Genomic DNA, 15,150 nt, shown 5'->3' with positions numbered 1-15,150 from the left:
TTTATTGCAATAGTCTGGCGATATCAATAGTTATCGCAATAGTTTCTTTCAATATCAATAGTTATTGCAATAGTGATTTCCAGATCAATAGTCACCCCTAGTTTTTATCTTTGCTGGAGGACCAGTGGGTTTATATTTCAGTCTTTTCTGTTTGTCAGTAGTGTAATTGAGTCAGCAACATTTTGTTTGTCAGTGAATGTCCAGTCATGTGCAATATAGTACAATATGGTACAATATGGTATAATATGGTATGTGAGCCGAGCCTGACTGACAGCTGGCGGTCATGAGATTTAAATGTTGGTGAGTTATGAGAACAGATGTCACACAAATCTATACAAGTTAAACACAGACCCTCATCCAATCCCCATAACTTTACAGGATGAAATTGATTTGTGATTGTCCATGACCCAACAAATAATGTAACTACCGTGTATCACACATGCTTGTGAATTGATATTTTAGAAGATATTATGTAAGGATGTGTGTTGGCATACGATTTTTGATGCAATATGTATTAAGTGGTAATTTACACAGAGTTATCTCCCTTGTATGCATGACAACAAAATGGCGGCGACTGACCATGTTGAGAATTATTTTAACCGTGGTATGTAGAAAGAAGGACCTGCATGTACAATCAGTGTCAAACACCGTCAAACACTGTCAAACACTATAGCTCTCAATATATTGCAATACATGTCCCATTATATTGTAGACCCGTGAAGATTCCGGGGTAGAATAGGTCTTCAGCAACCCATGTTTGCCGTAAAAGGTGACTATGCTTATCGTAAAAGGCAACTAACAGGATCGGGTGGTCAGGCTCGCTGACTTGGTTGATGCATGTCATCGATCCCAATTGCTTGAATTTATGCTCATGATATCAATCACTGGATTGTCTGGTCCAGACTCGATTATTTACAGACCGCCATCATATAGCTGGAATATTGCTGAGTGCGGCGTTAAACAACAAACCAATCAACCAACCCATTATATTGTAACATGTGAGATTATTTATTTGGTGAACAAAAAAGTTAGGGATCATACGGTGAACAAAAAAGGTAGGGATCATACATATTTTGGGGGATTTTTTTAGGAAATTGTGTTCACTCTCTGCTACAAAAGGGTGTTCCCAAAAGTATTCATGTTCCTTAACTTTTTTTAACAAATTTGTCCATCATTTTGGCAATGTTTACATAAGTCTAAACAATAGACAATTCAAATAGAAAATATGAAATTATGAATTTAGAAACTGTTTCCTGTGATCGTAACAAAATACGAAGTTGTCAGAAATGTGCGGGGAATTATTTTTTAGTTCTGTTTCATAACCAATTACTGATGCAAGAACTCATGCAATTATTGTGGTATGTATCACAATAGATGAATTATTATTGCAATAAATTGCGATACGAAATTCAAGCCATTACCCGTCTCTATAAATGATAGAAGATGACAGTATACATGATATAGATCAGGGACATCTTTCTGTGTTTCAGAATGCGTTCCATGGTCCGCTGCACAAGTTCGGGAAGCTGATGTACCGGCAGATGCTGAACGGCCACACCGTCAGGGACAGGATCACGAGGGAACAGTTTGTGAAGTCCGGCAAGGAGATTCTGAAGAAATTTGATGAAGTGGAACAGCATAAATATTATTTCAAACTATTTGCTGCAAGCAAGGACTATTTAACTACAGAGGGTTGGTATTTACGGAGCTTTAATTGTTGTGTTTACATTTCCTCTATGTCTTTGATATCATTCTGTTCATGTTGCTAGTTTTGTGGTTGCTGTGGGGATAGGTAGCCTGGTTATCTAAGGTGCTGTTAACTGCTGTGAAGAGTTAAGTCCCTTAGTGCCAGAATCCTATGATCGTGGGGTTGAATCCCAGATTACCCCTGATATGATTCTTAGTTGCCCAGGCTATGGCGCCGCAATTTGCTGTGCAGAGTTACGTCCCTTGTGCAAACCAGAATATTATGATCATCGGTTTGAGTCCTGCTTCTCTCGATTATATTTCTCAGTTTGTCAGCACCATACCTATGCTCGTGGGTTACACCAAAGTGATACATCTAAGACCTGCATCACTTCTGGCTGTCTTCTTACTTTAAGATTGTCCCCTGTGTGACACATAATCCTATCATAATCGATGGAATTATCTTTTAAGGCAACTCATTGTTGAATATATTTTAATATTGGCTAGTATTGTGCACAATAGCTAAAGTGATGACTAAGTCCTGCTGGGATATCGTGCATGAAGCAGAGGCACCATAAGTCCCCATGATTCCCTCTATGTCTTTGATATCATTCTGTTCATGTTGCTATTTTTATGGTTGCTATGGAGATAGGGAGCCTGGTTGTCTGAGGTACTGTAAACTGCTGTGTAGAGTTAGGTCCCTTAGTGCCAGAATCCTATGATGGTGGGGTTGAATCCCAGATTACCCCTGATATGATTCTTAGTTTGTCAGGGGGCACTGGTTGCCCAGGCTATGGAGCCGCAATTTGCTGTGCAGAATTACCTCCCTTGTGCAAACCAGAAAATTATGATCATCGCTTTGTCAGCACCATACCTATGCTCGTGGGATACACCAAAGTGATACATTTAAGACCTGCATCACTCCTGGCTGTCCTCCTACTTTAAGATTGTCCCCTGTGTGACACATAATCCTATCATAATCGATGGAACTATCATTTAAGGCAACTCATTGCTGAATATATTTTAATATTGGCTAGTATTGTGCACAATAGCTAAAGTGATGACTAAGTCCTGCTGGGATATCGTGCAGGAAGCAGGGGCACCATAAGTCCCCATGATCCCCAGCGAGGTGGCCTAGCTTTGGTTACTGGTGGCCTATATCCTGTGTTTAAAACTGTATGAATGATATTGCTGTGCCCAAATGTGTTTGACGAAATTTATTTTTAAATATAACTTTGCATAAATGACTCACTTGTGAATACATCAACTTTTTCTCATTGCTACATGGCTGAAATAAATGCTGATGCTATGTTAAATTTTAACTCTAGTCTCTCACTCCTCCCACATTGAGCCAACAGGCTGTGTGATACAACTGGAATATTGTTAGAGGCGGCATTCAATGCCATTAGATCACTCTTTGTATGTCAACACTCGCCTTGTGTTCACATGTTTCACCATGGTGGTAAACACATAAGACCTGAATTACTCGGGACTTTCCTCCAACCTCAAACTGACACTCAGTGATATTACTGTAATAGTGTTCAAAGCAGTATCAAACCCAATGCACTCATTCCTTGAAGTCACCATATCCCTTACGTAAATGTAGTCAGAGTTCCAGATAATTTTTTGAGCAATTGAGTTTTACTCCAGTGTTTCTATTTTAATTGGGTTATTACATTTTTCATTGGGTAACCAATATATTTTCACTCATCTATTCATCAATCTATAGGGTTTTTCCCCAATTTAGTGAACATTTTAAGATTTATAAAATAATCAAATAATGTTTTGGATGTATATAACTGTTCTAAATAAATAGGCTTGATACGGAAAGTAAATTAGCTCGTAATTGTGTTTCGGAAATTCGCTCCTTTGAAGCTGAAAAATCTTCATTGGGTATTTACACAAGCTGTTTTTATACATTTGAGTTTTTCATTTCATGCATGCGTTTCTGTATGCAAGTTAATTGAAAGTAATTGGGATTTGAATATTTGGGAGGGGGGGGGGGGGGGTATTTTACGTAAATACGCTGCTTATGTGTTTCTGTTCGCAAGTTAATTGAAAGTAATTGGGTTTTCAATATTTTGGGGGGGTATTTTACGTAAATATGCTGCTTATGCTTTCTGTTCGCAAGTTAATTGAAAGTAATTGGGTTTTCAATATTTTTGTTTGGCAATTTTACGCAAATACGCTGCTTATCTGTAGCTCTGTGTTGTGATCATGGGGATGTCTTCACTTGTGAAAGATGACTTCTGTATTTGCCATAATACCTTTTGTGCTTTATTTATTACAACTTAACCAATGGGCTGCTCATTTAAACAATACCCAAGATGAGTTTGTCATCAGAGACTGAGCCATAGAGAACAACTTAATTCAAACGTCGATGAAAATAAAACAGTTTTGATAATAGTGACCAGACAGTTACGGACCCCTTTTAGACTGCTGCATTTTTTGTACAAATTATACGCAAGAAAACACAGACTGTCATGTCAATTTTCGAGGTCTGTATGGGATGTTTATGACTTACACATTGATGAAGAAGTTGGTCGGTGGTGCTTATTGGAGCGAGCGCTGAAGATGGAAATGTTGCATGCTCCATGTATCTAAGTGTGTATCCCTATTTGTATGTGATGGATTTAGTGTTAGCTTTTTTTGATGTTTAGCTGTCAGCATGTGGGATGTAGGATAACTTAAGATTATTTAGGTAAATGCCAAGTCACTATACATGTTTTGTTACCTCCAGCTTAGCATTGTGAGAAGTTCAAAAGCCTGGAGACGCCTTACAAGCAGTTGTAGACTGAGTAGACTGAGTAGACTGTAGATATTAATACAGCTGGTAAACAAATTTATGAATTAGAAACCAAATTGTTTTCACTTTTTGGAATAAAAGGAAAACGTGCATACAACTAAAATGACCAAGAGACTAGGGCTGGGACGGGTTACTCGGGTATCCGGGCCGGGTAGGTACTGAGTAGGACCCGCGTACCCACAGGACTACCAGGACCCGTGGTTAGTCATGTGATATATAGTGTAATGACAAAAATTATGATTACACTACAAGTCACTAATGTTTGCATTTCTTTCTAACTATGCACCCATTCCTTTTGATTGAATTCAACTTCAGTGTATGAATGACCAGATTGTTTAATACATGTATCTAAATACGTTTTGCCAGGGCTATGCTAAAAATGTTCCCAGTTGGACATTTGGAGACATCCCCTGAGACCTACAGTGGGCACCCGGGTAGTGTCGGGTAATAGAGGGGTGGGTACCCGGGTTGTAAATTTGGACTCATCCCAGTCCTACAAGAGTCATTACTCTCTATAATCAGTGGCTTTGTGTTTAAAGGGGTGAATCTTGATTGGGGACCCGTGAGGATCACGGGTTGAATTGATCTTCAGCAATCTCATTAAGATCAGACCTCAGTTCTCGCTACCGCTAAACAAAGATCTGAGGACATCCCATTACGGGTCACGTCAGAACGATCTTTCATCCGACTAATCAGAGCATCCCTTACCAGATTATGAAAGTGACAGTCGGAATGTGATTTCTAATCATGCAGCCTTGAAAACTTTAACTCCGAACGATAGTTACAGGTTTAACGACTGTATCCATACAATCTAGACCATCTATTAGTCATTCCAGAATGTTCTTTTGTTCAGGTTTCAAATTTGTAATGGAGAATTTGTCAAAATACGTTTCGAAGCGTAGTCGCCAATTTGAAATTAGTGCCATAAAGCATGAGAAAGCTGCCTTCTGATTGGTCATTCCATTGGTCGGTCAAAGTTCGCGCAAGGTCGGTCTGACGTGACCCGTAATGGGATGTCCTCAGATCTTTGTTTAGCGGTAGCGAGAACTAAGATCTGATTTTAATGAGATTGGGTCTTCAGTAACCCATGCTTGTCGTAAGAGGCGACTAATGGGATCAGGTGGTCAGGCTCGCTGACCTGGTTGATGCTCATGAAGTCAATCGCAGGATTGTCTGATCCAGATTCAATTATTTACAGACTGCCGTCATATAGCTGGAATATTGCTGAGTGCAACGTTAAACAAACAAACAAACAAACAAACAAACAAATAAACAAACAAACTTGATTCCATGGACTCAGGTAAGCAGGAGGTGAAGTCAGTTCGGAGAGCAAGGAGATTGTAGGGAAATGCTTGAACATGTGTCTTACATTGGTGGAGGCTTCGTAATCCACTGACTGCCTTGACGAACGCTTAGTCTCTGAAGCTATGTCATTTTTATTGAAATAAGCAATTACCATTTAATTGAAAAGAAACCCCAGTGAGATCGGGGTTTGCCTGTGGAAAAATCAAGACTTGCTTTATACAGTCCTGTTAATCCGACATGGTTGGTTACATATGATTATGCAAGTTTATCTCTGCATCTGTTGTAATATTCAGTATCAAGCCAACTTGTCTCACATCAAAACACGGGGCTGTATACCCCCGGGCAGATGATCACAGGGTACGGTACACTGATCACTGTGTCAGATTAATGAGACTGATTAATGAGTGATTTCGGTAATTCCTTGCAAATTATGTGTGTCGGAGTCGGAGTGCGAGACTGTCGGATCAACGGGTCTAAATAGCACTGATTGAATCAGTTCCCAACATTTGTGTTGGATAGAGCTGATTGTCGGATTAACGAGTATTGGATGAACAAGTATTGGATGAACGAGACTTGACTGTATGTAGGGTTATAGCATTACAGAAAGGGCTTGGCTTGGGGGAAAATAATATGGTTCAGTGACTGTGAAACAGGCTAACTGATTGCCTGTGTTTGTCTGAGCTGGGTTGCAGTTATAACTAAATAACTACCAACGATGAAACCAGTTCTCTTGATCAGTTATTTGTTTGCCTTCAGAATATTTAGGGCTGGGATGGTTAACCAACTGTGAAATCCGATACGTTTCACAATACCTTGCACACAAGCTGATACGTAGCACGATACTTGCATGTGCTCTTATCTGTAGTGCATGAGCTATTTTTTTCGTAGACAGGATGGCCAATTGCCTGGTACACTGATGATTTACAGTCGGCAGTGCCAAGTATGATGCATTGGATCAAAATATTTACGTTTTCTTTAAAAATATTTGCTACTAATTAGTGTTTGGTGTAACAACTATTAAAGCAAATGTTTAAGGTAAGAATCAATATTTTTTACTCGGTGTGCAACTGTGATTGATACTTGTATGAAGGAGGAAAAAACATATCCACCGATTCATGATTTGGGGGGTATTTTATCATTTCATTTCATCCTCGTCTCACCAGCACTAAATTTACATCAGTCTTGTCAAACATACTCTTTCATTGTCGGGGGGCACGGGTGGCCCAGTCGTCTAAGGCGCCGCGATTCGCTGTGCAGAGTTGCGTCCCTGGGGCACGCCAGAGACCTGCATCACTTCGAGCTTTCCTCAAACATTAAGCTGACACGCTGTGATATAACTGGAATACTGTTAAAAGCGGCGTTAAGCCCAACTCACTCACTCTCTCTCTCAATTTTTCATTGTCAATGTCTTTGCAACATGTAGACCTTATCCACGGTCTATTGGATAATAGTCTCCCTGGAGAGCAGAAGGTCGGTGGTTCAATTCCCCAGCTGTGACATACCAAATCATGTTAAAAGATGGTACTTATTGTTTCCCTGGCTGGTGCTCAGATACACACAGACTGGTTGGCTTGGAGTCAGTATTCAGTGTCAGAGTGGGGTATCCTGTAGATGTGCTTGAATAGGAAGTTAACATGCGTTCTTTCACCACCCACATGGCATACCTGGTATAAAACTTTGATTACTGTATTCGATGTAATAAGCGCCCTGCTCTAATAAGCGCCCACGGCGATATTTGCTAATATATTGGCTCGTGAACAATCCCAATTAGCACCCCTTCTGACTGATCAATGTACACAAGACTCATTTATTCGCGTATAATACGCACTCGTGTGTTATATGCACCCTTAATTATGGGCAATTAAATTCTGGAAAAATATATCTGTCATATATAAACATTTCAGGCTGTCAGCATAAACCACGGAAACCCTGTTTTTTTTCAACAAAATAATATTCTAATAAGAGCCCCCTATTTCTAATTTTGAGAGCGCCCTGGGCGCTTATTACGTCAAATACGGTATGTTTGGTTCAAAACTATTCCAGACCGTATTGATCCATAGGGGGTGAATGACCTGTCCTCACACTTTGACCTTAACCATTGCCATATTCATAATGGGAAGTGTTAGTATTGTTTGTTAGAAAATAAAATAAGAAACATAAAACTTCTCCACAGCGTCCCTCAACTGGAGCACCAGCAAGAAGTAGACGCCATCTTTTTGAAGGAGATTTGGTGGTGTATCCAGTTCATTGGAGCATGGCACTGAAATGAGCTGGTCACCATGAAGCATTGTCGGCTTGCCATATAATGTTCTATTCCTTGGACCTCAGTTGTACAAAATTTATAACCTTGGTAAACTTAAGGTGTTTTTGTTCCTGTACTTTGGCCACACTTCATTGATTCATGTTTTTCAGAGTTTGGCTGATGAGTTAGCTTGGGTCGGTCAAAAATGAAAGTAGACTTGTTCAGTTTTAGATCACTTGTAGAGTATGGTGGTGAAATTTTTTACAATTCTCTGGCAACACTGTTTTGTAGCTTGATGTGAATAAGAGGACCAGTGTCACCAAATACAACATTATTTTTCTTTCTTGCGCTATGAAAAATCATGGGAAGTCACCATACTCCTTACGTAAATGTAGTCAGGGCTCCAGATAACTTTTTGAGCAATTGAGTTTTTACTTGAAGGTTTCGATTTTAATTGGGTTATAACATTTTTCATTGGGTAACCAATATTATGTCACTCATCTATTCATCAGTCTATTGTTTGTTTTTACCAAAATGAGTAAACATTTTGAGATTTCAAAAAAAATTAAAAATGTTTTAAATGCATATAAGGGTTCTAACTATAAGCTTGAGTGGGAAAGTATATTGCTCGTAATTGTGTTTTGGAAATTAGCTCCTTTGTAGGCATGCTGAAAAAGCTTCATTGGGTATTTACGCATGCTGTTTTTATACATTTGAGTTTTTCATTTACTGCATGGGTTTCTGTACGCAAGTTAATTGAAATTAATTTGGTTTTGAATAATACACAGCTTATCTGTAGCTCTGGACATTTAAAATACTAAAGACAACCAATTTGTGCCTTTAGCTCATTAGTAATATGGCATTGTTTACAAAACTAGTTCAAAATTGTGTGAAGATGTTTGTTTATGGATTTTCACAGAATGTTCTTCCTCGTGAGCTTTACATCAACAACCAGTCAAAATGATGAGAATAGGAACAAACCTGTTTATATTCATAAATCCTTTAAAAAATCATGATAATGATAATACTTGCCATAGTCATGATAGTGTCACGCGTAACTATTTTTATTAAACTTGTCATTGAAATGTTGCCATCAGGCCATGTAGAATTGTGTTTCTTTGACAGTATAACCATCATTATAACATAGGCTGAAAATTCCATCAACGACAGCGCTATCCACCACTATATAACAGGTAAATGTTCCGGTAATTATTCATGATCATCCTGCTGATCATATTCATAACACAGCTGCTCAGAACACCCTGACCAGCCACAACATACATTGTATGCAGCTACTCGATGACTCGTCTCGCATCAAACCACGGGACTGTGTGCTCATGGGGAGATGACCGCGGAGTATGCTGATCACTGTGTCAGATTAACGAGACTGATTAATGAGTGATTTCAGCAATTCGTTGCAAATTAGATGTGTTGGAGAAAGGGTGCGAGACTGTCGGATTAATGGGTCTAAATAGCACTGATTTAATTGGTTCCCATCATTTGTGTCGGATTAACAAGACTTGATATCTATATCTGTATTTCTGCATCTGTAATTCTGTAACTCTCTATAACTATTTCCGGGGGCACAGGTGGCCCAGTCGTCTAAGGCGCCGCGATTCTCTGTGCTGAGTTGCGTCCCTTGTGCATTCCAGAAACCTATGATTGTGGGTTCGAATCCTGGTTCACCCCGATTATGTTTCTAGGTTTGTCAGCACCATACCTGTGCTCGTGGGTTTCACCGAAGTGGTAAACGTCTGAGACCTGCATCACTTCGGGCTTTCCTGTTAAAAGCGGCGTTAAATCCAACTCACTCACTCACTCACTCACGCACTCACTCACTCACTCACTCACTCACTCACTCACTCACTCACTCACTCACTCACTCACTCACTCACTCACTCACTCACTCACTCACTCACTCACTCACTCACTCACTCACTATAACTATTTCCATAAAAGTGAATTGATATGATTCATTTTTAATTTCATCAAGTTCACTATTGACGAAAATCCATACTTACTAGATATGGTTTCTGGAGAATATTGCATTACCCTTTCATTTATATTCATGAGACCAAATCTGATGTCATTCTTCTGCAAGTTTTGAAAATAGTATTAAGCCTTCCCAGCCCCCTGTGTTGTATTTTAATAAGGAATTATTGTAATCTGTTTATCGTAAAAAAGTATATCCCCAGATTAAATTTGCAAAATCTGGTTCTTACGTTTCCAACTCAACACATGTCGAGGTGAGATTTCACATGACTTCAACAAGTCAATAAATTCCTCATCTCACCCGATCGCTATGCTATTGTTATGTTCACACCAGCCAGCCATTGATTGCAATGTTACATTGTGGAGCATGCCTACATCAATGTATTGTTGATTTCACTCTTGTTGTGCATTGTTGTACATTTCATTGTTTGGAGCACCTGACCCTTGCTGATCAACTGTTGTACATAGCAATCTTATTCAACATTGGGTCAGGCTGGTCATGGAGTATCACAATACAAACTCTTGTTTCTTTCACTGGCATATGAAATGATTTTGGTTGGAATTAGTGGTTGTTAGATAACAGCTGGTCATTGTTTTTGTGTCTTAACCACTAGCCCAAGGATCTCCTGTAGGGCTGGGACGAGTCCAACTTTACTACCCGGGTATCCGACCCCTATTACTCGACCCTATCCGGGTACCCACTGCAGGTCTCAAGAGTTGGGAACAAAATGTGTGATTGGGAATTGTTTTACCGCAGCCCTGGCCCAAACTATTTAGATACATGTATCAAACGATCAGATCAGGCATACACAGAAGCTGAATGTGTGTAATAACTCTAAATATTCCGTGTCTCAAACACACAACCCTGGCAGTGAAATGCTTCATTACTTAAGAACAACATAATTTTGCTGAAAGTATTGTAAACAAAATTTGATAACATACTAGCATGAACAACCCCCCAAAAAAGAAACCAGAGCCAACCCATACTATATTTTCAAAAATCACTGCCTGAGAACCAATTCTTTTATTTTTTTAAGCCTTACATTACTATCGATACAGTGCTATCATTGGGCAAAGAATTGCCTTTTGTCCGATAGTTTGATATATCGTTACACTCCTGAGATGTATATCTAGTCACCAGAAGAAACGTGAACCATAGAAACATATAGAGAATTATATATACATTAAGAAGAGATGTTTCCAATGTGTACCAATTAATGACAAAACTGACAATCAGTTAAGTGGTACCACAGAGTGTCTTCTTATCATGATATGCTGCACATGATTTCCAAACTTTACACGCTAATCCTGAACGAGACAAATGGTGCATCTCGAGTCATGGATCTATGATGTCACACGTGATGCATTCATGAGCGTCGATTCACACAACATACCAGTATGTTCATTTGTGCGTCGAACCAATCTAATATCTCTTGAATATGAGTAATTCTTCAAATATTAATCAACATGTATGGTATTCGCGTTTCATTTGTCGGGGAGTATATACGGACATTCTTGGTTTGTCTGCATCCCTGGAGTGGTATGGCTGTTATGTCATGCTTACCAAAACATGTCATGTTCAGCCCAGAGTTCACACAGTATAATCAGATGCTGGGAGCGTGATGTACATACCTGTCACCTTCAGTTGTCTGAACAGTTCTTATGGAGCTATATGCGTGATATGGCTCGGTGACTGGTGTGTCACTGTAACCTGATGGCGTGGATCGTTGCTCATAATATCAATCACTGACAGATGATATGGACAGATGGTAAGGACATATAGACAGATTGTAAGGACAGTAGACATAGATGGTATGGACAGTAGACACAGATGGTATGGACAGTAGACACAGATGATATGGACAGTAGACACAGATGGTATGGACAGTAGACATAGATGGTATAGACAGTAGACACAGATGGTATGGACAGTAGACACAGATGGTATGGACAGTAGACACAGATGGTATGGTCAGTAGACACAGATGGTATGGACAGTAGACATAGATGGTATGGACATTAGACACAGATGGTATGGTCAGTAGACACAGATGGTATGGACAGTAGACACAGATGGTATGGTCAGTAGACACAGATGGTATGGACTTGGACAGTAGACACAGATGGTATGGTCAGTAGACACAGGTGGTATGGACAGTAGACACAGATGGTATGGTCAGTAGACACAGATGGTATGGTCAGTAGACACAGATGGTATGGACAGTAGACACAGATGGTATGGTCAGTAGACACAGATGGTATGGTCAGTAGACACAGATGGTATGGACAGTAGACACAGATGGTATGGTCAGTAGACACAGATGGTATGGTCAGTAGACACAGATGGTATGGACAGTAGACACAGATGGTATGGACAGTAGACAGATGGTATGGACAGTAGACACAGATGGTATGGTCAGTAGACACAGATGGTATGGACAGGAGACAGATGTTTTGGACAGTAGACACAGATGGTATGGACATTAGACACAGATGGTATGGTCAGTAGACACAGATGGTATGGACAGGAGACAGATGTTTTGGACAGTAGACACAGATGGTATGGACATTAGACACAGATGGTATGGTCAGTAGACACAGATGGTATGGTCAGGAGACAGATGGTATGGACAGTAGACACAGATGGTATGGTCAGGAGACAGATGGTGTAGACAGTAGACACAGATGGTATGGACAGTAGACACAGATGGTATGGTCATGAGACAGATGGTGTAGACAGTAGACACAGATGGTATGGACAGTAGACACAGATGGTATGGACAGGAGACAGATGGTATGGACAGGAGACAGATGGTATGGTCAGTAGACACTGATGGTATGGACAGTAGACACTGATGCTATGGACAGTAGACACAGATGGTATGGGCAGTAGACACAGATGGTATGGACAGGAGACCGATGGTATGGACAGGAGACAGATGGTATGGTCAGTAGACACAGATGGTGTAGACAGTAGACACAGATGGTATGGACAGTAGACATAGATGGTATGGGCAGTAGACACAGATGGTGTAGACAGTAGACACAGATGGTGTAGACAGTAGACACTGATGGTATGGACAATAGACACAGATGGTGTAGACAGTAGACACAGATGGTATGGACAGTAGACACAGATGGTATGGGCAGTAGACACAGATGGTATGGACAGTAGACAGATGGTATGGATAGTAGACACTGATGCTATGGACAGTAGACACAGATGGTATGGTCAGTAGACACAGATGGTATGGACAGTAGACATAGATGGTATGGACAGTAGACACAGATGGTGTAGACAGTGGACACAGATGGTGTAGACAGTAGACACAGATGGTATGGACAGTAGAAATGATGGTATGGACAGTAGACACAGATGGTATGGACAGTAGACACAGATGGTGTAGACAGCAGACACAGATGGTATGGACAGTAGACACAGATGGTGTAGACAGTAGACACAGAATGTGTAGACAGTAGACACAGATGGTGTAGACAGTGAACATAGATGGTAGTGGTTGTGTGTGAGCCTTGGTTATTGTCTGACTACGCTGACCGGCATGCCCTCTGTTGCAGATGCCCTGCAGATGGTGTAGACAGTAGAAATGATGGTGTAGACAGTGAACATAGATGGTAGTGGTTGTGTGTGAGCCCTGGTTAATGTCTGACTCGGCTGACCGGCATGCCCTCTGTTGCAGATGCCCTGCAGATGGTGTAGACAGTAGACACAGATGGTGTAGACAGTGAACATGGATGGTAGTGGTTGTGTGTGAGCCCTGGTTATTGTCTGACTCGGCTGACTGTCATGCCCTCTGTTGCAGATGCCCTGCAGATGGTGCAGATCTCCTACGCCCTGACCCTGTCTGCGTCCAAGATTCCCTTCAGTAAGAGTGACCGTGATGAAAAGGTGTTCGAGGCCATGGTCACAAGCATGGTAAGAAACACGCAGGCTGTCTGCATGACATGAACAGACAGGAAAAGCAGTGCTATCAAAGTCATCAAGTGCATACTTTCACTTCATTTAGGGCTCCAGGTTTGAACTGAGGTTCAGCAACCCAAGCTTGTGATAGGAAGCAACTAATGGGATCAGGTGGTCAGTTCTGCAGACTTGTTTGATGCATGTCATCATATCCCAATTGCGTGGATTGATAAAACACCAAACAAACAAATATTAAGGGTTCATGAACACCTAGTGTATTGGAAATGTTTAACAAAGTTTATGGCAATCTAAAATGTTGCAATGCAGAAAATGATCATGGACTTTAGACCCAATAATAGATTATAAAAAAAGTGAGGATGCAATTTTATTGAGTAAAGGATGCTATTATTGCACACTGTTCAATGCATCTGTGTACACTGTCGACAGATGTGAATCTCATGAAGTAGTAATGGGTGGTCACATCATGGCTGTGGGTATGGCTTATTTAAGGCTTAAAAAAATAAAGAATTGGTTCTCAGGCAGAGAGAGACAGACAGACAGACAGACAGACAGACAATTATAATTATAATAATAATAAAAACCAAAAAAAACTTTCACCGTAAAATTATTCTATTACTCTGTCCTCCACGGAAATTACGATTTTTGTAATTTTTTTTCACAAATATTTACATGCATAAACATATCATGAAGAACGAATTGTTAATTCACGTGTGACTTGAAGCGTTCTACGGTGAGACTGACTAATGAGAGCCATGCTCTCAAATCACACAGTGTTAAAATATCCATACTCAGTGAAACGAGGTCTCTGATTGGTTGTTATGTTTAAACACTCTCAAGTCATTTATCAAATGATCTTCGCAGGTTCAGACACGGAACCTTTTTCACTTTAACCTGAAGATTACTCCAAAAGTTCCATGAGGGTTGGCATGGCTTGGGATGAAAATCTAAGATTATTTTCTTTTGTCCTTAGGTTAAATCGTCAAAATTGTTTATTGAGAACACACCCTTGTTTCAGTTTGGCATTGAGACTCAGATGTGCTACGATGGGTTTGAGAGCTGGCTGAAGTGGAACTGCCCCCATCTGTTCTGTGGCGTGCACAACTGGGTCTACCTGATCCTCACTGGATCCACGCTACCGTCAGAACTGGTAAGATCCGTGCTACCGTCAGAGCTGGTAAG

At 40.3% G+C, this 15,150-nt stretch overlaps 1 protein-coding gene across 1 annotated transcript in view; it reads left to right on the top strand.

The window, feature by feature from the left end:
• The window catches only part of LOC124113805, a 63,107-nt gene that overhangs the window by 34,554 nt on the left and 13,403 nt on the right, over positions 1-15,150 (top strand). The window contains exons 3-5 of the mRNA XM_048381396.1: positions 1,491-1,692; positions 13,853-13,965; positions 14,987-15,118. Coding sequence (XP_048237353.1) covers positions 1,491-1,692; positions 13,853-13,965; positions 14,987-15,118 — 447 coding nt within the window. The remainder of the gene's footprint in view (positions 1-1,490; positions 1,693-13,852; positions 13,966-14,986; positions 15,119-15,150) is intronic.

The sequence above is a fragment of the Haliotis rufescens genome, unplaced genomic scaffold (assembly GCF_023055435.1).
Source record: "Haliotis rufescens isolate VD_foot unplaced genomic scaffold, xgHalRufe1.0.p SCAF_38, whole genome shotgun sequence".
NCBI classification, from domain to species: domain Eukaryota; kingdom Metazoa; phylum Mollusca; class Gastropoda; order Lepetellida; family Haliotidae; genus Haliotis; species Haliotis rufescens.
The sequence above is the reverse complement of the archived record's forward strand: the minus strand, read 5'-3'. Positions and strand labels throughout refer to the sequence as shown.